Source organism: Platichthys flesus, chromosome 17 (assembly GCF_949316205.1).
Source record: "Platichthys flesus chromosome 17, fPlaFle2.1, whole genome shotgun sequence".
NCBI classification, from domain to species: domain Eukaryota; kingdom Metazoa; phylum Chordata; class Actinopteri; order Pleuronectiformes; family Pleuronectidae; genus Platichthys; species Platichthys flesus.
Window position 1 is genome coordinate 9,093,211 of NC_084961.1, and position 23,915 is coordinate 9,117,125.

The 23,915-nt window shown below is 42.7% G+C and overlaps 3 protein-coding genes across 8 annotated transcripts in view; all 3 read left to right on the forward strand.

Moving 5' to 3' along the window:
- The first annotated feature begins 3,042 nt into the window (after positions 1-3,042).
- atp6v1c1b (ATPase H+ transporting V1 subunit C1b) lies at positions 3,043-9,759 on the forward strand. Its single transcript, XM_062410334.1, has 13 exons — positions 3,043-3,204; positions 4,556-4,719; positions 4,816-4,883; positions 5,039-5,124; positions 5,372-5,466; positions 5,592-5,683; positions 6,003-6,101; positions 6,350-6,418; positions 7,401-7,493; positions 7,875-7,968; positions 8,165-8,262; positions 8,368-8,491; positions 8,878-9,759. The coding sequence occupies exons 2-13, from the start codon at positions 4,588-4,590 to the stop codon at positions 8,974-8,976; spliced, it is 1,149 nt and encodes a 382-aa protein (XP_062266318.1). The 5' UTR covers positions 3,043-3,204; positions 4,556-4,587; the 3' UTR covers positions 8,977-9,759.
- A 902-nt stretch (positions 9,760-10,661) lies between these two features.
- si:ch211-215i13.3 (brain and acute leukemia cytoplasmic protein) lies at positions 10,662-13,666 on the forward strand. The gene is made up of 3 exons (XM_062410159.1): positions 10,662-11,053; positions 11,319-11,443; positions 12,291-13,666. Exons 1-3 carry the CDS (start codon positions 10,915-10,917, stop codon positions 12,414-12,416), a joined length of 390 nt encoding a protein of 129 aa, XP_062266143.1. The 5' UTR covers positions 10,662-10,914; the 3' UTR covers positions 12,417-13,666.
- Positions 13,667-14,717: 1,051 nt separating this feature from the next.
- Positions 14,718-23,915, forward strand: part of spire1a (spire-type actin nucleation factor 1a) — a 29,541-nt gene continuing 20,343 nt past the window's right edge. For all 6 annotated transcript variants that reach the window (XM_062410289.1, XM_062410291.1, XM_062410292.1 and 3 more), the window contains exons 1-2: positions 14,718-15,228; positions 19,424-19,455. In XM_062410289.1, coding sequence (XP_062266273.1) covers positions 14,742-15,228; positions 19,424-19,455 — 519 coding nt within the window. In that variant the 5' untranslated portion in view covers positions 14,718-14,741. The remainder of the gene's footprint in view (positions 15,229-19,423; positions 19,456-23,915) is intronic.

The following is a 23,915-nucleotide window of genomic DNA, read 5'->3' on the forward strand; positions in this document are numbered from 1 at the left end:
CAGTTTTACCTAATAGATTTCCACTATTCATTATAGGGATAGTTCACCCAAAAATGAAAATGCACTCATTATCTACTCATGACTATGCCGATGGAGTTTCAGGGGTAAACAGTGCTGCGACCAAATCCAATACAGTCCAAGTAACTCTGGGACCCATTCTTCTGATGTAAAAACACAACAGAAAAAAAACAACAGGATAAGCTTTTGTTTGTTTACCCTGTGAGCAAAACTTTGGACTCTCCATCATTAAAGGTTATGTATGCATTATTCTTTGCCTCTAGGGGTCACTCCAGCACCAGCTTCAAAACGAAAGCTTCGTCGGCCTCGGCGTTTCGGTCCTAAGCAAAGCATTTTCCTAAAAAGCAAAGCAGATTCACTGGTCCATGAATGTGAATACAGTGAAAATGGCTCTTAAACGCAAAACGATATATACAAAACAGCAACAAATAGTCGCTAATAGAATTCAGCTAGCTGCTGTGCACACTGGTCTAATGGGTCCGTCACAGCTCATCCACTGGTCGTGCTCTTGCATCAGCCGGTAAATGTTTTCACTCATAGAAATGACATTTCAATGTAATAATTTAAATTCAAGATTTCTCAGATTTTGACACTTTATAATACATAATTACTAAATTTACAAATCAATTTAATTCAATAGGATATTCCTATTACTTAAATCTATCTGAGAATGCAAGCTAGATGCTGGTTTCAACGGTTTCCTCGATGATGACACAGCCACACACCATGATATTCACCAACAAACAGTCCTTTTCTTTATCTTTACGTTCAGCGAATGAAAGACCAAGAAGATCAGCCTGATTTTTCCTCAGAGAGCATTCATGAGCCTTGAAGCCATTCGTGTGTTCGTAAGCTGACAGAGAAAGTGACGGGCGAGAAGGTCAGTGGGCCAAAAGCCTTCTAATCCCAGCCCTCAATCAATAAGCATGTTGTGATCCTGACCCCACTGGCCGACTCGCCTGTAAACCCTTTTTCTGAATTCACACAAAGACGTAAAGAGTTTTTAAAAGTATGCCTCCGTCTAACTTTGCTTTTTGACTCTCACCAGGTTCCTTCTTGTGTCTGATGGAATTCTAAGATTTAAGAGCTTATTGAATACTTTTGTTGATTAGTCCCTAAGTCTCTGTCACACTCAATTCTAGTCTAATTTTAACCGTGATGATTGAATGTGTCATAGCATCCAGTTTGATGGGAAGATATTCATTGAGCAAAATGTATTTGATTATGCATGGAAGTCAGGAGTTTGGAAAAACGCTGAAAAAACTGCGCCTGCAGCCTCCTTAAGTCGCATGACTGTGGCTGTGGTGCCGGTGCAGTTTGTGTATCCGACTGCCCGTCCTATAGCTCTTATCTTGGCTTTATGACAGTCACTCCAAAGGACACTGTGTTCACTAGACAGTGCACACAACACTGGAGTCTACACAACGAGGAAAGTCCTCTGGCAGCGATCTGACATTAATATTATGTAATATCTCATTTGGCTGGCCTCCATTACTGTTGGAGAGCAAGGGACATGGTTCAATGTATGGATTCATTCTATGAGGTTATTGCTAAAAGCCCTGAAGCGCATACTATAAATAACTGATCAAATTTGGCCAAAAGTGATTTCCAGGAACTGGCTTGTAAGGATATATTTTTGGTACGAGTGGGAGCCAAGTGAAGGTTTATTGGAAAAGTGATTGCGCAATATAAAATGAAAGGTTAAGTACATTACAGAGCAAGTAAAACAAGGCAATAATCTGCAAAAAAAACAAATGATACCTTAATGTTGTAATTATATTTTAATTCATGTTTAAAATGAATCGTTCACATCAGGGTCCGTGACGACAGGAGCTAATGAGACTTTGTTTGTGCTCCAGTTCCACTTAGTTTTACTAAATGCCTCCACTGTCCTCAGGTTTCCGAAATGTAATTGGCAACCAGAAGCAACAGATATAAACAAACAGCATAAATAATCGATTTTCTACAACCCCGGGAAACCCACAAATCCAAAATTAAAACATTTTCCAAGATATGAAGGCTTCACCAGGACAAATGATCAAATTGAAGGAATTCAAGAGCGGCCGGATGTTTCAGCCAGTAACTGTGAATGTGGCAGAGAAATATCAGAAAATGTCACAGATCATTTTGAATAGATGTAGAAACGATTTGTCCTGTAAATAATCTGACCTCACTGAAAATGATTGACTATATGTATATAATTAAACTCACATTTCATTTGAGATTTATTGACAGGACTAGTTTAGAGCAGTTGACTTCTAGGTATTTGCTTTAAATACAGTCTGTGCTTTACTGCCACACAACGGTAGTAACTACACTGTATATATAAAGTCTGTGGTAGGAACTGTTAGATAATGTAATAGCTACATTTAACCACAGGAGGTCAATGTTGAGGCGGACTGACCGAGCTGTCAAAACAAACGATCACGCTGCATTTACGTACCATCGGAAATTATGTAATCAGCATTGTAACAAATGGAGAGCAAGTAATCATGTGCAACCCTCCTTGGAAATAAAACCCGATTCTGATGCTGATATACAGCTATATACTTAATGAATTGAATAGATTAAACCCAGACTGGGAAATTATTCTTTCACAGCAGCATGTTGGGTGCATTGCACATAGAGCAAAGAACCAGAGACTAAATACAAGAGATGAAAAACTACGAATAAGAGACATCTGTGCAAAGTTGCAGTAGCAGTTTGCAAAGGTAAAGAATGGGCATATGACTAAAATCAAATGTTAGATTTAAGTTGTGCAAAATCACTCGCAGTTATTTAAGGCGTAATCAGAGATTTTTCTTTGGTTGGAGAGAAATGAAGGGGCTCATGGTTTTGAGGGATCGCACTCTATGACTTTAAAGCACCTATAGTGTCCAGGTGTGAATTCATTTATTTAATGAAGTCCCCGCTCGACACGGACATTTTCTGTCTCTGACCTTTGACTTTGACGTCTGGATGCTGAAAATAACGACGGTCCGCGAACGCGTGAATCCAGTGCAGAAGAAGCTCGGCGGCCTGTGCGCACGCGCACTAGCAGCAGCATCGGCCCGGTCAGCTGACGGTGAGATAGATCCGTGTTGAAGGATTGAAAACCTGTCGCGATCCGCGCTATGAACCCGAGGCTAAGCTCACTCGCCTGAACAGAACCGTGCGGACCGAACCCTGCAGCCGCTCAACTCATCGGTGAGTGCCACCACACGCACCGACTCGGGACGTCGTGACGGACACACACTGCGATACAAAAACACGCTCGTGCCCTCAGCAGGATGCTAACACTTGGTCCAGCAACGCAGCAGCAGCTCTATTTACCTGCGTTCTGTATCTGAGTTTCATTTAGAAGATGATCAACAAAACGCATCTGAACAGCAACAGCAGCCTGTTTGGTAGTGTTTGTTTTAAACGATGAGCTGGAACAGTGTTTAGCCACCACCACGCACACACTCACACACTCACACTAGCACACACACACACACACACACACACACACACACACACACACACACACACACACACACTGATCATATGACAAACAATCAGCAGACGCGGAGACACGTCTCTCCCTCTGTTCCTGATACAATCAGTCAGAGCTGCACTGAGACACGAGAGGAAGTCCTGAGATCTGACGCAAAGGAAAACTGAAAAGAGGAACATAGGCCTTGGTAATGTGACTCTGACTCATGGAGGGACAAGTACACTGCTGGTTTTATTGGGGGAAGTACAACTCAAATTTACTAATGATGGCACTCAAAGTGTATTTTGTAAATCAATGTTTGTGTTCAGTAAAACTACAAATCTGTTCTTTAATAACCATTCGACATTTGTTTTAACTATCATATACTGCATTCAACTATTGGTTTATAATTATTGATGCATTAGCATAGAATGAGCCTTTCTACCCTGGTTAAGATGGAGTCAGCCTCTGCTACCAAATCTACTGTCGGTGACCAGTGATATGTTTAAAAAGTGTCACTGGTAACTGGTGAAAAGGTTTTCCTTTGTCATTCTAGTGGAGTACAAGGTTTAAGGAGCGATAATTAAACATATTCAAGTACAAATGCCTCACAACTGCAATTAGATGTGTAGTTTTTAATTAAAAAAGATGCAGAATATCCCCTTGTTGGGTCTTGTCAAATTATTCTAACCTTCGTCATCAATTGTGTCAATTTATAGGGTAATAATATTATGTCATAATAACGCTTTTGGAGAAACCTGTGGTGATGCTGGTTATTGATCAAACCTGACATGAATCCCTGGTGTTTCAAATTAAATGGCTGATAAATTCCTGCTATTTTAAAAGAAAAATCTTTCCCATAATGGTCTATATTAGATGCCATCATATGAATCAAACAGCAATATTTCTGATGGCTGTCAATTGTTTTAGTTTCCCTGTATCATCATCATCTTCCATCTCTAAAAATAAAGCAAAACCTCGTGTCATACCCAGACTCCCTCTCAGTCAGTCAGTCAGCAGCAGATCAGCATCCTGGACAAAAAAGATTTATAAACAATGTTTCTCTTACCTTCCGTCCGTCAGAGAACCCGTGGACAAACTTCCTGCCCGCAGCCATGACAGAATTCTGGTTGATCTCAGCTCCGGGGGAGAAGACGTGTCAGCAGACGTGGGACAAGCTGATGGTCGCCACCTCCCGCAACAACAACCTGTCCACCAACAACAAGTTCAACATCCCCGACCTCAAGGTTAAACACAGCGGTCCTCTGTAGGAGGTGAATGAGAGGATGGGAAACGAGGCTGTGAGGCATTTCGTTATAATCTTGTTCTCCTGTCTCCCTCAGGTCGGAACGCTAGACGTGTTAGTGGGTCTGTCCGATGAGCTGACTAAACTGGACACCTTTGTGGAAAGGTAATGTTAACGAGATGCACTTGTTCAAGAGTTTAGTTGTGATGAGCACACATCACATTTTGCTGACCCTCTCTCCTCTTCTTATCTCTGATTCCATCATGTTGATCTCCAATCGTCCTCCTCACCCTCAACCTCATCATCATCGTGTGCTTCAGTGTGGTGAAGAAGGTCGCTCAGTACATGGCTGACGTTCTGGAGGACAGCCGAGACAAAGTCCAGGAGAACCTACTGGCTAATGGAGGTAATCCCGTCAACCTATAGACACCTACACATGTCTATGTATGTGTCTATATGTTATTGTACATTTTGTTTTTATTTATCATCTGCAGATGTAAGCTAGCCTGCACTGTCCCTTTTTATATACGTGAACATAACTTAAAAACAACTGATATGGTTCTATATATGCAGCGTTACAATCATTATAGCACATAACACCCATGTAAGTGGATGTGATTATTGCTTTGATTTATATGTTCTACTCTTTGCAGTTGACCTGGTCACCTATATCACCAGATTTCAGTGGGACATGGCTAAATACCCGATCAAACAGTCCCTGAAAAACATCTCTGAGATCATCGCTAAGGTTTGTTTTAAAAAGAAACATCCGATGACTTGTACACACAGTTTGTTCTCTGGTCAGAACGTGAAAAATGCTCCTCAGTGGAACCGGCCTCTAACAGGCGCCACCTTCTCCTGTTTGGTTCACAGCAAGGAACTCAGATCGACAATGACCTGAAGGCCAGAGCTTCAGCCTACAACAACCTGAAGGGAAATCTGCAGAACCTGGAGAGGAAGAACGCGTAAGTACAACACGTTTTAGAACATAGGACAAGATGGAGGATTGTCCCTTGTATGTTTGTTTTCCAGTTACATTATTGCCTTAAATATGTCATTCTTTTCTTAGGTTTAAGATAACATTTCTTTATACTTGGCCTTGAATCTTAACGTGTCAAAAGTCTAATACTGTTTCCCCTTCTCAATTTAACAATGATTATAACATAATAAATACAGTTACATCTCCTTGTATCACAACGGAAGATGATATTAAAATAGTTACTGAAGGCTGTTCATAGAGACGTTTCTCATGTTTCCTGTGTGTTGTCACTTGTCGTCCTGCAGGGGGAGCCTGATGACCAGGAGTCTGGCTGACATAGTGAAGAAGGAGGACTTTGTACTGGACTCAGAGTATCTGATCACTATGCTCGTAGTCGTCCCTAAGTAAGTGCACCTACGTCCCTATGTGTCCATCCAATATGCAAGTTATTCTAATAAAAGGACAATTTTAACAACACAATGTCCATTAATGCAGCAAACCGACGACATTTTGCATATGAAATGCATCAAATTAAAATGATGTTTGTTTTTACGTTTTTTATTTGAGAACATCAGTGCTGCTATCGGCCCTAAAATTCCACTTTCAAATGTAAAATCCGCTGCTGTCTTCTCTCCCTCTCCTCCCTCATCAGGATCGCCTACGCAGATTGGCAGAAGATGTATGAAACGCTGGCTGAGATGGTTGTACCTCGCTCCACTAAGTAAGGATCACTAGAGGAGTCTGTGCTTTTTTGTTTTTGCATATAATTTATGGTCGATCCTCACCAGGGAAGAAGACAAAGGTCCCGTTTGATTTATTTGTCTTTATTTCTTTAACTGACCTCAACTTTGCCAAAGATAAAGCAAATTCCTGTCTTCTCTATACAATCCATTATCTCCATCGTCTCATTTCTGTTTATTATTAATCTACCTTTTCTTTCAATATGGTCGGTTGTCAGGATTTATGCAAGTGTAAAAGAAAAAAATCCATATAAAGTTTTCCCTATGCACAAAAAATATATATTTTGTATAATATTTTGAGTTTACAGTTTTTAATCTCAATTCCTCTAAACATCCTGAGATCAGGCGGTTTGACCCCCCCCCCCCCTCGCTCCCTCGCACTCCGCTCGGTTTTCATCCTTTGCAAATTGGATACGTTACACGGTCGACCTGCAAAACGCAATTGACTCATATTAGACTAGGAAATACAATGTGGTTGACCTGTGGAAGGTAATTGACCTTTTACCAACATGAGCAGGTGATTAGAGACGTCCGGATGGACACGGGGCAGTGGCATGTGGTAGCCTAGCAACATGTATCTCCAGCACTATCATAAGATACGACCTGGAAACCGGAAACTTCCCATGAATCCTGAGAGAAATTTTGAGTCGTGAGGCCTGGAGGACATTTCTAAATTACTTTTTCTGTAATTTTATAATAAAAAAAAAAAATAGGTATTATTATAAGCTCCACTAATATAATACCTTCCTTACAACTTCTTATAAATCCTTGAACAGCTTGGTCACTTGGAGTCTTAATGTTTATGTAATATCTAATACAAAACATATATTTGGTTTATGAAGCTTTCAGGCAACCTGTGTGATATTTCCCCCCCTTAACAAACGCTGCTGATTTGTGTGATGTGTGCGACGGGTGTTCCAGTTCTCACGTTGCTCTGTCGTCCTGTGTCCTCTCCTCCTCCAGGCTCCTGTTCGAAGACAACGACAGCGGCCTGTTCAGCGTCACTCTCTTCAGGAAGGCTGTGGACGACTTCAAGCACAAGGCCAGAGAAAACAAGTAAATGACCCCATTTCACTTTCGTCACCACAATTTGAGCTGTGCTAAAGGGTCAACATGTGGTTTTGGTTTTTAAACAATTTGTTTTGAACTGGAGCTGATCTTTCCGTGATTGAGGTTGGATTACCCTTTGGGAAATCCAACGCAGATAAAGTTTTGATGACAGCTCAGGATTGAAGTGGGCTACGTATATGTCAACACATCCACTGCCTTGTTGTGTGCTAAAAATAGACAGCCAATTCTAAAATAAACCCATAGTATGTGCTCATATAGAGCCAATTTTCTGGAGTGCACTTGAGTGTGTGTGTTGTGTGTGTAGTCGTGGCAATCTCTGTTTGCTGACAGCTGATTGCCAGGTCTGTGCTGTGTGTCCTGACGCAGGTTTACAGTGCGTGACTTCCAGTACAATGAGGAGGAATTGAAGGCAGACAAAGAAGAGATGACACGTTTGTCCACTGACAAGAAGAAGCAGTTTGTACGCCTCCTTTTTTCCTTTTTTTTTTCATCAGTATTTTATTGTGAAAATATGGTCTGTATTTAAACATGTAAAAATTACAGGAAAGAAACATGGCACATCTCAATTGAGTTCATATTTGTATGTTGGTGTTAATGTCCATGTGTTCATTGAGATGCATGTAGAAGTGATTTAAATGCTGTTGCTGTTCTTCCAGGGGCCGTTGGTGCGATGGCTGAAGGTGAATTTCAGTGAAGCGTTCATTGCCTGGATTCACATAAAAGCTCTGCGGGTGTTTGTGGAGTCAGTGTTGAGGTGAGACAGTTAAGACCTGAAAGCGAGTGATGTTTACAAGCAGGTGCACGGCTCCTTTCATTCCTGTGTTCATCTGTGCACCTGTTCTATCGCTGTGTGTCGTAGATACGGGCTGCCGGTCAACTTCCAGGCCATGTTGCTTCAGCCCAACAAGAAGAACATGAAGAAGATGAGGGAGGTGCTGTACGACCTGTACAAACATCTGGACAGCAGTGCTGCCGTCATCGATGTGAGTCTCATTCACACACACACACTCTTACAAACATCTGGTCGGCAGGGTCGATTCTGACCCGGCCCTTTGCTGCAGGTCTCTCTCCTGCTTTCGCACTTAGTCTCTGTCCTATCAATGAAGGCCACAGGTGCCAAGATTATATATTTATATATATAAAACATATTTCCTAAATTATTATTTTTAGTTGTTGCTATGCTATGGACAAACATCCCACCATACATTTTCTTCGCTGGACTTCAGTTTGCCGTTCGTCTTTTTCTATTCATGCGTTATGATGGTCTGGTGTCACACATATGACAATACATAAAATATTGAAATATATCAATATGTGAAACATATATATACTAATGATTTGTTTTTATATCTCTCCTTTGTGCCTGCAGGCCGCAATGGACATTCCAGGCCTAAATTTGAGCCAGCAGGAGTATTACCCCTATGTTTACTACAAGATCGACTGCAACCTGCTGGACTTCAAAGTCTAGATTCATCATCATCATCATCTTCATCGTCATCATCATCGTCATATGCTGCAGTGATCTGATGAGCTTTAATTTATTTCCCCAACCTCTCTGTGTTTTCTCTCATGTTCCTGGCACATTCCAGGGTGTAATCACATCCGGTTGTGAGAAACCAGAGGATTGATTAGTGACTGATAAATCCCAGGAGTGAACTGGTCTCCAATCATACCTTCGGTTCTGATATACTTGAATGTGGTTCCTCTGTCGTCCCTTCCTGTTTGTACCATCCCCGTGGAGGTGAACAGCACCCACCAAAACGGTTGACATTCCCTCAACAAAGGTCATGTCAAATGCTGCATTTTTGTTGCCCCCCCCCCCCCCCCCCCTTCCTGCTTCATTAAAAGTTACCTGAGCAGAGCAAATATGGGAAAACACGGGAAGAAATAACTAATATATGTTCAATATAGTATTTATTTAGAGATTCAAAGATCAGTCAATGTGTTTTTGTTTGTTGAGTTTTCGTAGGTGATGTGTTTTTAGCTCCACGTAAAGGACTGTCTGTTTACAAGTAGATGTTGACCATTGTTTCCTCCCCCTCCAGCTGTGATCCTGTGAAATACTGAGTCATTTTACAGGATGAAGACGCAACATGTTTGCTGCCTGTTCGCTCCCTTGATTTCTGTATATGAAGCATTTTAAGAATAATAATGATAGGTCTGTGTGAAAGTACTATATTGTCTGTATAATTGAAGATGGAACTACATGTCTAAAAATAAATGTGAGAATAAATACTCTGTGTGAAAAATACTTGGCATCAGCTCACTTTGTTTGTTTTGTATTATCATTTTGCATCAATTCATAAGTTATACTGCTTATTGTTTGAGGCTAGAGCCAATCCCAGCTGAGGGAGAGGCAGGACGTCAGATGTCGTATCACACAGACGACATGCGGAGACACACAATTAACACTCAAACCCCACAGGCAGTTTGAAGTCCACAATTAATCTAGCCTGCATGAATTTGAACTGGGAGATGAAGCCAGAAAACTTGGAGAGACTCTAGACATGGGGAAAACGTTCAATTTACAAGGGTCTTAAAGGGATAGTTCACCCAAAAATGAAAATTCACTCATTATCTACTCACCACTGTGGCGATGGAGGGTGGGTGAAGAGTTTGAGTCCACACAGCACTTTTCGAGTTTCAAAGGTAAACAGCATTGCAGCCAAATCCAATACAATTGAATTAAATGATGACCACTTCCTCAAATAACATCAACAAAATTGCTTAAACATCCTTTAATGAGAAGATTTTCATGAACTATCGCTTTAATTGAGATGACAATTCCATTCTTGTGTAGGAAACACATGGAATTTAAGTCTGTATATTTTTTGAATCCCAGTGGATTTGATGACTTTTGAAGTATTTTGTCAATTTTTTTCTTCTTGAACAAATATAGACCTATAAGTCTAAACACACTTACTAAAACTAACCCATGGAAACAATACATCTCTCATAAATATAAAAACAGCCTAGCATCTTCTGAAAATGTAAATGTTTGGTGTTGTAATTGTTTGATGATGGTGGGGATGATGCCCGCCCCCCCACCCCACACACACACTTACTCACTCAGGGCCAATCAGCGTTCAGACTGGATGCAGTTTTAACCCCCACCCCCCTGTGATGACGCAGGCAGCTGTGGTGTGTGTTCATGCTGCTCAGCTGTGTGTGTGGAGGGAGAACAGCGCTATCATCCACCACCACCATCAGCAGCAGCAGCAGCATCTCCAGGCCGATGATGGAGACGGGTCCACGGGCAGGGCTGCAGTAGAGGACCCGGGCAGCAGCAGCAGGAGGAGGAGGAGGAGGAGGATGAAGAGGAGGATGATGCCGCGGCTGTGCTGAGACACGAGCCCGAGCGGCGCCGCGTTCAGTCCGTGTCCAGCTGCGGCGTCACCTGCCGTGGATGCTTTTCCCGATGGGCTGCGGAGGGAGTCGGGCGGACGCGATCATCGAGCCGAGGTACCACGAGAGCTGGACCAGGGAGACGGAGTCGACGTGGCTCACCAACACCGACATAGAGACTCCTCTGCCGGTGGCGAACAGTAAGACCCCCCCCCCCCCCCCTCCTCTCCCTCTTTATTTATCTCTTTATCCTTCACTGTACAGGCCACATTACACTCAAAACCCAACCTCTGCTGCTCTGTGGTATGATACAACATCACGGATAGGATCCAGTGAGCCCTTCAAAACACAACTGCCCAGCTGTCAACTCCCTGACATGGCAGTTTTGTTTTATCTTCAATGTGTGTAGGTGTGTGTGTGTGTTGTTTGAGATAATCCAGCTGCTCTATACTCCGCTCCTGCAAGGTAAAGCTCTGGAGGCCGGCGTGAGAGAGAAGAGGACGGTGAACACAGGGACCCAATGTGGGAAGCAGGGCCTCAACACCTCCGGCTCCAACCACCAGAGGAGACCCAGACGCTCCCTGAGTGATGTAGGTGTCACTTGCAGGTCTGACAGCATGTGGCCGCTCTGCTTTTAACTCCATCACTGCATTTTGACATCGCTCTGGTGTTGCTCTGCAGATCAGACGCGACTTTCCTAAGGGATTTGACGCCAGACGGCTTCCGTGGGATAAATGTGCATCTGTCCATTATCTATACTTATGTATTCTATGTACATCATTTTGAGAGTGGGAGGTGGGAGCTTGTTCCAATCCCAGCAGACATTGGGGGAGAGGTGGGGTACACCAGGGACAGGTCCACAGCACATGGCATGGCTGACATGTGTGACTTTCTTACATTTATAGTCCAAATGTACAGGGACACACTTACACACTACACTACACACTACACCAATAATCCATCATTCTATTTACAAATCTGAATTCTGAAAGCTTTATAGTCATTGCACAAAATACTACAGCGAAGTTGTAGACAAGTGTTTGTCTAATCTTTTATTTACAATTGAATGGGTTTTGACACATTAATGCGAAAGAGCTAGAAATACTCTTATGGCTTTGATTCAGTTCGGGTCTGTTATTCTGGATAATGTTACAAATGCTTTTGTCCTTTAGAACCTAATGTAATAATTAAAAAAGATCAGTAAAATAAATTCCTTTGGCTAAACAAATTACAATTTCCAGAATCTCCGAAACATACTAATTTGTGTTTCATTGAGTCTATTTTACCTTCCACTTATGGGCTTCAACAACTCAATGTTCAGTGACTCAGGCCTGAGTTGTCCAACTTCGCCCACTCGCTCTCTGTCCAGTCCAGTTTAGTGACATTTAAATGACGTGACCTTCAAAATCCTACTTCTTTTCTCCTTTTTTTTTACAGCAAACTGCTCGTGACTCCAAGAGGAGGGCGTCAAAGGAGGCCAACGTTTTGTCTAAGGATGGCCAGTCTGTCAACATCAACAGCGGCGAAGACGCTGAACCCGGGAACGTGTGCGATGAAAGATGAAGAAGAGCCGAACTTCTGCGAGAGGAAAAGATTGGCCCAAGCTGTGAGCAGTTTACCAAAAGATGGGAGGGTTGGTTTTAACCGATGTGTGCGGATGACGTTTGCTAGATCGTGACTGCTGAGCTCAGTGATTTGCAAAAAAAGCACCCACATAATGTCTCCATCCAAAGATCTCGGATTGCTGCATCTTTGCTGTGCCATTGCGAATGCATGCGAGAAGCGGAGAGTCGTCCACAAACACTCTCACACCGTGCTTTTCTGCCATGCTTATGGTGCCCGGTCAGGGAACGCGTCACCATGTGAAGCCAGTTTTACGAAAAGGAAAGAAAAAAAACACACAAGAGCGGGCCGTCCCATATGCACATGATAATCACAATCTGCACATCAAATGTATTCTGTGTGGGGCCTTCCTCAAGAATTAGCTTCAGTTCTTTGTGCAAGTGTTTTCCGTTCTGCTGCGAATGAAAAACAAAAGTGTGGGAACCAATGATGACGATGATGTTTAACCTCAGTCGATGCTGTAAATGATTTTCATTTAGGACAACCTGAAGTGCTGTTTAAGAGTCTTGAAGGCTGAAGGCGATTTTTTCCGGCCTTTGCAGGATAAAGAAAACAAACACACCCGCATGTGCCTACAATTCATTTTAAATTTGAACCGCTCCTGTGTTCACTTTGAAAACTTATTTATTTTTCAAACTTTGTTCAGTGCTGTATATTTCTTTTACGTCTTCTTTTTATGTGGTATTATTTTACACTTTTTCTTTAACCACAGTGTATTGTTACAATGTGTAATTTGTGTGGCTTATACTGATCTGCATGTATCAATCGATCATAAATTGATTCTGCATTGATGACAAATAAGTCTGTGCACAAATATAACATTACCCAGTACACATGAAAATAGTTCAGGATGGATCGCCAGGTTGTTTTGCAGCCACCAGGTGGCGCTGTTGACAAGCCGGGGGTCTTACTAATGGAGGATCCACAAGAGGACAACAAAAGCCTCATAAAGAGAACTTCATTTAATTAAGGATCTTCAGTTCGTCTCTGCTGGAAAGTTAATTAAAGTCACTCTGTTGCTCACGTCTTGTCATTTGATGATTGTGTCCTCGCCAAGTGCTCACTGAGATGATGATGATGACATTTGTACAGGCCAACTTTTTGTTTTGTTACAAAAGAAAGAGAATATGAACTTTATCAAAAATGAATCCTCCACAATTTCCCCTCTTTGTATTAAAATTGTTGTCAGCTTCTGGAGTTGTGGAACCAACAAAATTGACATGTGCTGTCATTTATCATTAGCCACAGGCAGTGGCTATTTATAAATTATGGATGGATGGATTTGTATTAATATTATTAATATCTTAAAGGCCTAGCTAAATACATTAAGATATAAATCCATCTCATTTTCTTTTTTCCCAAGCTCCACAATCACATACGTTAATTGCAGTAGATTGTTTTTTATTATAATCATAAATTATTAATATTATAGTAATTGATTACTTGCCAGAACATGTAAGCATAATTTGAATGCGGCAGGTGGCTGAGATGAGCTAGTTTCATTCACTGCATTTTACTTTCTGTTAGACCGGACCGGTGGATTAATAGTTTACAATTTTTGTGTGAGCCTAGAATCGGTCTACACTATATTTAACTAAATAATCTATCTATCTAATGTAAGAATTGCAAAACACAGTAAGAGGAAATAAGACTTCACTGAACCTGTTGTCCCTCAGTGAGAATTATCAGCAGATAAGGGGCCAAGAGGTTAGAAAACTGATGAAGAATGATATGCTATAGATAAATAAATAAGAGTATAATAACAGTGTTATCCCATTAGATACGGTCTCTGAAGGATGACACAGCTTTTGTAAGTATTGTTAGTAAAAGACAAATTTTAAGACAACTGACAAGACAGAGGCACTTTAGCATTTGCTTTCTTAAATGCTGACCTTCCATTTTAAAAGATGTCATCGTGTTAATAATGGATGGCGCGTTTTGGTTTCAACGCCCTACAAATGGCCCCTAGTGGCGGGATTTAACACTCTGGTTTCACAGTCATCTGTCGGGATGTAATCAATCAACCTGAAAGCCTCCGAAGGATGCGGCCTCAGATTTTAGAGCTACAGTTAGCATTTTTAGCAAAACACTAGTTTATTAGGACAACTTACAGGAGAGGGGCACCTCGGGGACCAATCAGATTCCAGCACACCTGAAGCTCTCTGGTTTTCTATTGGCTGAGGTTAATGGGTGCGGTTGATAAGGCGTGTATCCGGCGGGCGCTGGGACCCAGCACAGCTCCATGTCTCTCCCTGTGAACCGTTGATGCTCCTGTCTTTCAGCCCGGACACATCAGCTGAGACGCGGGGACAAGTTGGACGATTCACGGCCGTGCGGCTCCGACACATTCACCAGGACACTCGAAACTCTTCCTTTGGGATATGTGGCCACGGTGACGCAGCCATGGCCAAGCGACCGGGCACCGACGACGGGATGCTGACATCGCCGACCCGTCTCCGGGACTTCGCAGCCAACCTGAGCTCCGGGAATCTGTTGAACATGGACTGCGGCGACGGAGCCGAGGAGGTATCGCTGGAGGAAATCCTGAGCCTGTACAGCCAGCCGATAAACGAGGAGCAGGCGTGGGCCGTGTGCTACCAGTGCTGCCGGACGCTAGCGCAGAGACACCGGAGGAAAAGCCCCAAGTCGGCGGTTGCCTCGGCCGCCGGGTGGCTGCGGCGGATCGAGGGACCCGGGGACGTGAGGATCGGGAGGGACGGCGCCGTGGAGCTGCGCTTTGAAGACAGCGCAGGTAAACGAACCGAGCCCGGGGAACGTGTCGCTTATTTACCCCGACACGAGAGCCGATAAGCCGCAGTTTTCTGAAAGACAAAGCGCCCCCCCCCCCCCCCCCCCGGTTCTTTTCCAGGCTGCCATTAAATGAAACGCTTCTCCGTCCGACTCCTCCACTCGCAGGCCAGGAGTGGAGCATCCCCACAAAGAGGCCATGTTGTTGTGGCTGTCTGCTTCCAGCCATGTGGTGAATGTGTTTACAGACGCGCTTGTTAATAATACATCGTAGATCATCGCTACATGGCTCCTGGGAAACATAAGAATAATAATATGCATAAACAAACACCAGGGACGCTGTGTTATCTTCTCATTATAAAACAGACAGGCTCTGTTCGCAAAACATAATCTGATATTTGCCTGATGAACACGCTCCAGTATGGCTGCTCTGGGCCCGTGTTTGAAATCCGGCTCCTGCAGCAGGTCGGTTAGCTTCAGTAAACATTGGACCATGTGATGCATTCGAACCGCAGAGCACCGCGGGAGCCAGGAACTGGCCTGCAGTGAAACGATAGGGGTCCAAACAAATGCTAAATGCAGATGAGTCACTGCTGCTTACAGCCCCGTTTATTTGTGTCATTTAGATGCAGACGCACAGGTTGTTGTTGTTGTTAGTGGAGTAAAGGGTCAGTCGTCCGGTACACTCAGAGCAGGGTGAGCATCTGATGTTGAACACGAGGAAATGCACGTTCGAGGTCAAAGGTAGCGTGCACTCATGCTGCATATAATTCATTCACTAAGTTCTGAAGGAATGGTTTGTGTTCCACCTTTAACTATACACAGCAGAGCTGAAGTTATTGAGTAGATAAATGAATCAGTAGGAAATGGGAGTATAAATTGCACAGTTGCAGTGGTACCAGCTTCTCAGATGTGAATATTTGTTAGTTTTTTATACCTTCTATGGCAGCAAGGTGAACAACTTTTACCTTGCGGACTGCCGGGTCAACATGAGTTCTGACATTTCAAAGCCAATTATAGACCCTAAAGAAAAGTAGCTCTAGTTAACCTGACAACACGCAGAGGATGTTGTAAAGCAGTTTTATTTCTGGTGACTTTCTTGGATCAATCTTTTTAGAATTGCCCGGCATGGATTTACGCCTGTGGTGGAAGTTGAAGTCACATGTCTGAGCACCTTTAACTCATGTCAAATAACCCCATTTTTGGTGGTAGTGTCACAGATCTTGTATTGCTGTTATGGTAACATGAGAAGCATATGTAAGCAAAATTCCACCTTTCTCTGATCCCAATTAAAGGGAGAGGAAACCCGCTCCAGATGTTAATATAGAGTATTCAATTATAAAGGGCCTATTCAAGGGTAAAGTAAACAATTCATACAATTTTAGATGATTACACACTTGTGAAAACGTCACTAGGATTTCTTTATATAATTTTTTTGCCAACAGATCCCTTTCACCTAAATCTTACACACTGAGCTTTTAATCGTGATCCGATATGCTTGGAATTTCGGTTCCTTAAGGTTCTCATATGACTTAATCAGAAAAACAGATTTCATTTAAAATCTGTAACACACTAAAAGTGTTATTATTTGATACAGAATGACCAACCTACTAAATCTAGTATAATCCAGTCTCAGATATTAGCGAAACCGAGGGTGCTCTTGTGTAATATAATGTAATATTGAAAGTGTATTGTCTATTCGAGCCTCCAGCAAAGACTGTGACCTTCTACGTCAGCGCTGGGTGTGTAGTCCAGGTGAACACAATGTCTCCGAGCCTCACACCCTTTCAACTGCATTCCATTAATATGTGAGAGATAAAGGTTGGTGTGGGAGGAGGAACTTTGGCAGTCAGTGGAGCCTCAGGCATGAGTTAACGTTCTCTCTCTCTCTCTCTCTCTCTCTCTCTCGCTCTCGCTCTCTCTCTGGAACCTATTAGCCACCTGCTTTCTTCTTCCCCTCACGAGCCAGTGTCTCAGTCTGGTTCTCCTTCTTCTCCCTGTATCAAGCTAACCAGAAACGTTTGCCATGTGTGGAAATCCCACTTTCAGTATAAACAGAATCGTCAGACTTGTCATCCCATGTGTCATCACTCGGCCTAAAATAGGACAAATGTGACGATTGGAGGCACAGCTTTAAAAGTATTTGACTGCAGATGATTTAGAGATTACTGGGGAAAGTTAGCTAACGTGCCTCTCCAGTTGTTGGTGTGTTTTGGGTGAGCTTAGCCACGTCTTGATTCTTGTTAAACCTGGGCGATGAGCGAGACCAGAGTCTTATTAAGCCTCCAGCAACTCAGTGCCGGATTTAAAGAAACTACTTGCCCCAGCAGAAAATATAAGCTTATGCAACCTACGTATGGCCTGCATATATATGACTCAGTGAAAATGTGTCATCATGCTTTGGCCGGCACCCAGACCACCGGCGATCGAGCTCCGCAGCCTCTCTGCCCTGCTGTTGTGGTCAATTTACAAGTAATCTCGGCAAACAAGGAAGCATTCACTCTTTTTGTGGTGCATACCTCAGAGAATCCCACAAACAAGCAGCACAGAGCCCAGGTCCAGTGTTATCGATGCTCTGCTCCTGCTGCAGTCAGATCAATTCACATGAAGACCGTCAGAGAATGTATTCACTCCCACTCCTCGTGACCGGAAGGAGCCGGAATGATGCATCAAGATGAAACTTGTTTACCCCAAGATGTTCAGTGATTCATACCTACAGGAGGGCTTTTTGTGGATTTGGAACATGCTGTATATTAACTGAAATGATATTCGTACAGTTAATGTGGTTAATTATCTCATTGAAAGGGTTTAAGTAAGGATGGAGCCTCTTGTCCTTATTTGTTTATTAGATTATAGGCCATTGATAGATGAGTCAGAACTTTCCATTTTTATCTTTGGTCTATAGCTCACACTCCCTGTTAAACCTTCCAGCAGCAGAGATTTAGATTTGTTTTTCTTTGAATAACAGACTGAGGGCGACACTGAGCTCTGCTCCAAATAGGCTGCTACCATTTATTTTCTCCTATGAGAGACGAGGGCCCTGGCCACGCCACATCTCTCCTGCGCTTGGACAGAGGACACAGTGTTTCCCTGATGAGCGTTGGAGCACGACGGTTGATGTCTGGAGACCTGCACAGAATAGCTACAGGAAAACTGTAGTTGTATTTTCTTCAGTTTTGAAGCTCTGCATTTAAAAAAAAAACTTGTCAGGACTGGAAAACCATAATCATTTCCTCAACCGATGGAATTCAGACCTCAATGGTTTCAGCATTCAGGGAAATGCCAAACCCGACCAAAGTAGCTCATTTCTTCCCAGATGCCCTGATTCTACACTTTGAACTGGTGAAAGTACAAACAGATCTATGGCTCTCTTTGTACTTTCACCCCTGACGTTACTCTTTCTCACAGTCAACCTTCAAATCGTTAGTTACTCATGATAACTCGTCAAATGTTAAAATAAATCTAGTAGAGGTTTAATAATTGAATAAGTGTGCAAAATCAATACATTTTATACTATATAAAAATCTTACATGACAGGTTGATTATATTAGATTTTTCATTATATTTGATATGTTTTATATCTACTAAAGTAAAGTAAGTACTAGTTACTACCATCTTGTTCCTTGTAATAAACAATTAATACCTAAAAACAGGTTCCTAGGTTTTTGTAAAAGCCAAGAGGCCACATTCAGTCTCAGTCTTAAAAGGTCACTTTCATGGAGTTATTTGTTTCTTAATTTTTTTACTTTCCATTTTGAATGAGGTAATCGTTGTAATAATGGATAGCGCGTAATGGTTTCGACGTGTGTCCCATACAACTGGCCCCCAGTGGCAGGTTTTGACACTTCATTTTGGCTCAGGCGGCGGCTCGCAGAGAAAACACAATTATTTATTCACTCCCTGGTTTCACAGTCATCTGTAGTGCTGTAATCATGTGCTCCAGCTTTTCATCTGCTCCTGGGTGGCTACATTCTCACTCGCAGCAGGAGAAGTTCAATCTTTTATGTTCTGTAACAGTGTGTGTGTTGACTGTCTGTTCATTGAAAGATGACTCGCACAACTGTACAGCACATGTTTTTTTTTTTCACTGGGTGTTTCCCTGGTTGATTGTTACCATTACTACATAACTAAATGCATAATTAATAATCATCCCTGTTCATAAGTGTCAATATCATCCCTTCTCTGTTCTGTCATTACAGATGAATACACATCGGCCCCCACGTCATTAGAGGTGAGTTCCTCCAGTCACTTAACCATCAGTGGTAGAAAATGAGTTTTCTGTTTCAGTGCTGCTGAAGCTGTTTTGCCGGTTTTCTATTAACAGCATTCCAGCAGCAACACTCAACACAGAGAATGCCGTCTGCTTTTTTTTATTACCTTGAAGTTTTGGTGTCGATGCATTATTTAGTTCACTGATCACGCTGACTGAGACAAAACAGTTTCACAGCTTTCCCACCATTGATGCTATTAGTGAGCACTCGCACCCCAAATAGACTGGAAGGAGCCGTGAGGAAAATGTTTCCTCTGCATGGAGCTGGTGTAAGAAGACATTCTGGTGGTATTATTTTTCTCGTATGTTGGGACTATTTTATCTGTAGGAACTGATAGAGAATTGCTTGTACATCACATCAGTACAGTCTAAGTACAGACATGCATGATAAGCACTTTCACCTCCATAAACAGGTTAGGTTCACTGGTTTGTTTGTCAGCAGGATTATGCAAAGACTACAGAACAGATTGCCATGAAACTTGTTGGAAGGATGTTGTAGGAAATAATCCATTCCATTTCTGTGTAGATGCAGATAAAAAGGGCAGATCCAGGAATTTACTTTCACTTTCTCAAACATTGGGAGTTGGGGTGCTGGGGGGGAAATCTGGTAAATGTAATGGACTGATTTCTATGAGTGTCCGTCCATTTTGGTGAGGCTTGACAGAATTTTGGAGTTGGGGGCGGGGCGATTCTTCAACATAATCTCATCTTCCAGGAGCTGCAGAGAAAGTTTAGTCAATCACAAATCAGTTAACCTGTTCAAAGGGGTTAGCCACGGTACATGGGCATCCCTTTGCGTATTTTTTACCCACAGACTGAGCTCTGACCTGGGAGGCTCATGTGTGAGTTCACTACAAGTGGCACGCTCGACTTTGTTGTGTACTTATTGTGCGAGCTGCACTCTAATGCAGAAGAGTGCTTTAAAGGAGAGCCCATCTTTGTTCTTCTCCTCTTTTAGTTCATGAATGCATTACTTAAAAAAAAAATTCAACACACACTCAAACATCAGCACCAAAACCACGTGAGGGGAGTATGTGGCCAGTGTGTATTAGGCAAAGCTAGGTTCACTATATAATGTTGGGAGGAGAAGTCGCTCTCTTAAGCTTCCTTATGTGTACACCGACTAATTACACAGAGTCCTCTGTCAACTCCGAGTGGTCTGGTCCTCCTTCATGTTTGTTTTCCTTTTTGCTGTGATCACAGGCATGCACAGTATGTGTGTTTTTTAGCTTGGCTCGGTCGGAAAGAGAATTCCTCTGTCAGCTGACAGTTGAAACATGAGTGAAATCTCAAGGCGGAACTGTGACGACGCAATCATTGGAATGAAAATGTTTGAGTACGAGTGTTTTCTCACCTCATACATTGGCCTTGTCTTCCACGGTAGTTGCTGCTGGACTGCGCCTCGCGTGATAACAGTTCTCATGCTGTGAAACTCGGGACAGGGCGTGTTCGGTTCCTTGGAAATAAATTCTTGGCAACTGTGTAATGGACACACCTTGGTTATTTTAAGTATTTTTTTTGTTTTTATGTCTTATTGATTGGTATGTTGCTCAAGTACAGATATAACAACCTGTCACGGGTGTGAGGCAGTGGCTTGTGTTTCTAAATCAGTTGTTTGCCATGCACACTAAAAAACAAACAACGGCAATATGGCTGGTAATCTCTGTCTGTCAGTTGGTCCAGTGTTGTGGTCAAGATGGAATTCAGAGTCCTCCTCGAGTCCCTTTGTGCAAACCTGCACTTGCCACATCAACATAACTCTGAAAAGGACCCAATCTGTTTCTAGTTTGACCAATCACATTTGAGCATTGGTTGCCCACAGGTAAACAGTCCATGTGGAGAGCAAACAAGTCTGAACCCACTGACTGAAATACATTGGCTATTGGCTTTTTAATCTATCTTCAGTCATATGCAGATGGCTGTGAATAGAATTTGGCCAAAATGTCGTACGGACACCTACAAAAAGCTGTTTGTGTTCTTTTTGGAGAAAGGTTTGACTTGTGTGATAAAATAAACTTGTCAAACGCAGTAAGGAGCAAATCAAGGGTATCCATTGTCTACACAGGAAGTCCCACAATATTGGCTTGGCCGTTGCCCCAGAGGCTAATTCATGATCTGAGGATATCTGATGGGTCGCGAGATCGTCTGATGCATAACCAGGAAATCTCTGATGAACTGACATGACATTTGCGTTCATCCTTGTGGAAGATTCCCATTGATGGTTGAACCTCTGTGTTTAGTGCTAATATTGGCTCATCAGCATCAGCAATAATGCAGAGCAATGCTTTCACACATTTTGGCCTGGAGGGTTTGTTGTGTCTCAGTCTCTTGTGTCAGCGAGTCAGCCAACAGGCCAGTCAGCCACTGCCTCCCTCAAGTCTTTGGCAGCTAATCACTGGCTTGTGTGGAATTGACCCACTTTCCCGCTCACTGACACCAAAGAACTTGTGTTGGAACAATCATCAGCGATGTGCAACAAGATTATGATTAGGTTTATTACATTAAAGCTGGTGGCTGGTCATGAGTTAGCTTTTCCTTCTTGGTGCCGTGCTGTTATTTTGGTGATTGTTGCTGAATATTTCCAACTGGAAACCAGACTCCATGTGAGACTTGCACCTTCTGCTGCAGCCCACAAGCACAAGATTAACCCAGTTTGTCTACAGTTGAAGATTAAGGTGAGATTAGCTGTAGTATCCTGTTACAGGTTCTCCAGGTTGCCAGATCTGCTCAGGTCTGCGTAGCGCAATTTAGTTCCAAGACAATTAGTCGGCCGGCACCATTCACAGGGTTGAAGCCTTGGATTTTGAATTGGATCCTAATGGAGCTTAAGTTTTGATTGAGTTGGTCAGTAAGAAGTCATTATGCTATTAAACACGTCGTGAAATGTCATGATTGACCGCTGAGACTGGCTCACGATTGCTATCACTACTGCGCAGACTATGGCCCCAAATGACGCCAATATCACAAGATGGCCGCATCCGTATCTGCGATATTTTGGCTTCACTTTTGTTCAACGGGACACAAGGTCGGTACTGTCTACGTTCTACACGAATACTGGCTCTCCCTCCTCTCCTTCCTGACGTCAGACTGCACATTTTGAGAGGAGGAAAGTGATGATTTTCATGTAGTTTCACTCAGATTCTTTTCAGGGTCAGTTTGCTGCTTGTTTGTGGATTCAGTTCAGACAGCAACCCCTGGGGTGACACCCTATCTGATCCCTGTCTGCCTGACATGTACCAGTGACCTCTTTATGTTACACTCTGCTTTTATCTTAATCCATCAATGGATTTTTGTGACATTGACGGCTTTACTTTAAATCCACAGTGCAGTTCGTATTACAGTCCCAGAGGTTAAATTTCTGTCTATACAGTCATATTCACAGAAAGCCCGAACCCCAAAGGAATCCACATTATCGAGTAATCTGAACTAATTGAGTCAGGGGTATTTATTTATATCCACAACAGAAGAAACGTATTCCTCATTATCTTCTTGTCCAGTCAGGCCTGAGACATGAGTTGAATTTCCTTTTGTTAGTCGGCCAAGTTTACAGAGTGATCGGATCTTTTACTGGAGATGTTTTGCAGTAGCTGCTAGAAAGTCAAGGGTTGTTAATGGAATGAGATAAATTGGTTCGTTTGAAGGAGACAGATTTTCTCCTTGTCATGAAAGCTGCCAATCACATTTGTGTGATGTTCAGAGCCACTTCGAAAATTCAGACAAACCCATTGGGAGGACTGGGTTATTTTGCAGCAGATTAATTAAAGGCTGTGGTGAAATAAAGTAGACTCTGTTGGGTCTTTTAGAAAAATAAACAAAAGCCTTCTCTATCACACTGATAGCTTCGAATGATGACACTGTAACATCATAGGTGGATGTTGAATCCATGGGGACATTTTCTCAGTCCTCAGCATTTCCAGTTGACTTCAATTGACTTGGATGCCGACTCAACAGCTTTTGACCACGAAAGGAACACACAGCCTGTGACCATGAGGAGATATTTAAAGAGCAGCATCGTGTTCTGTCCGTCCACGAAAGACAGGGAAACGGCGACGCTGCAGACCGGGGGAGGCAGAGCATCTGCTATTGTGGTGGAAACCTCTAGATTTAGCTCTGGTTATGTAACGGTCTGTGGAGTGGTGGCTTTGCTCTACTGCTGCATCAAACGCTGAAGGCTGCTTATCCCACTGCTTTGTGAACTCAGCTGGCCACAGTGACAATCCAAAGGCAACAGGCCGGTTGCAAAGCATGAATATATGAGCTCATAATATTTACAACAGCAATTCAGTGCTGTACCTCCCTCCCCGTCCCTTAAATCTGAAGCTGCCCATAGTTCACCAGTTATGTTGGCTGACAGCATGGAAGTATACATGTCAGCTATACAGTTGACAAACTGAGCTCTTTTACACAAACACTTCATTCTT

Excerpts from the sequence above, each read along its gene's own strand:
- atp6v1c1b (XM_062410334.1), top strand. The coding sequence starts at position 4,588 with ATGACAGAATTCTGGTTGATCTCAGCTCCGGGGGAGAAGACGTGTCAG. Across the intron at positions 4,720-4,815 it reads TCAACATCCCCGACCTCAAG|GTCGGAACGCTAGACGTGTT; the intron begins GTTAAACACAGC and ends TGTCTCCCTCAG. Across the intron at positions 6,102-6,349 it reads ATGCTCGTAGTCGTCCCTAA|GATCGCCTACGCAGATTGGC; the intron begins GTAAGTGCACCT and ends CTCCCTCATCAG.
- si:ch211-215i13.3 (XM_062410159.1), top strand. The coding sequence starts at position 10,915 with ATGCTTTTCCCGATGGGCTGCGGAGGGAGTCGGGCGGACGCGATCATC. Across the intron at positions 11,054-11,318 it reads TCCTCTGCCGGTGGCGAACA|GTAAAGCTCTGGAGGCCGGC; the intron begins GTAAGACCCCCC and ends CGCTCCTGCAAG. Across the intron at positions 11,444-12,290 it reads CCAGACGCTCCCTGAGTGAT|CAAACTGCTCGTGACTCCAA; the intron begins GTAGGTGTCACT and ends TTTTTTTTACAG.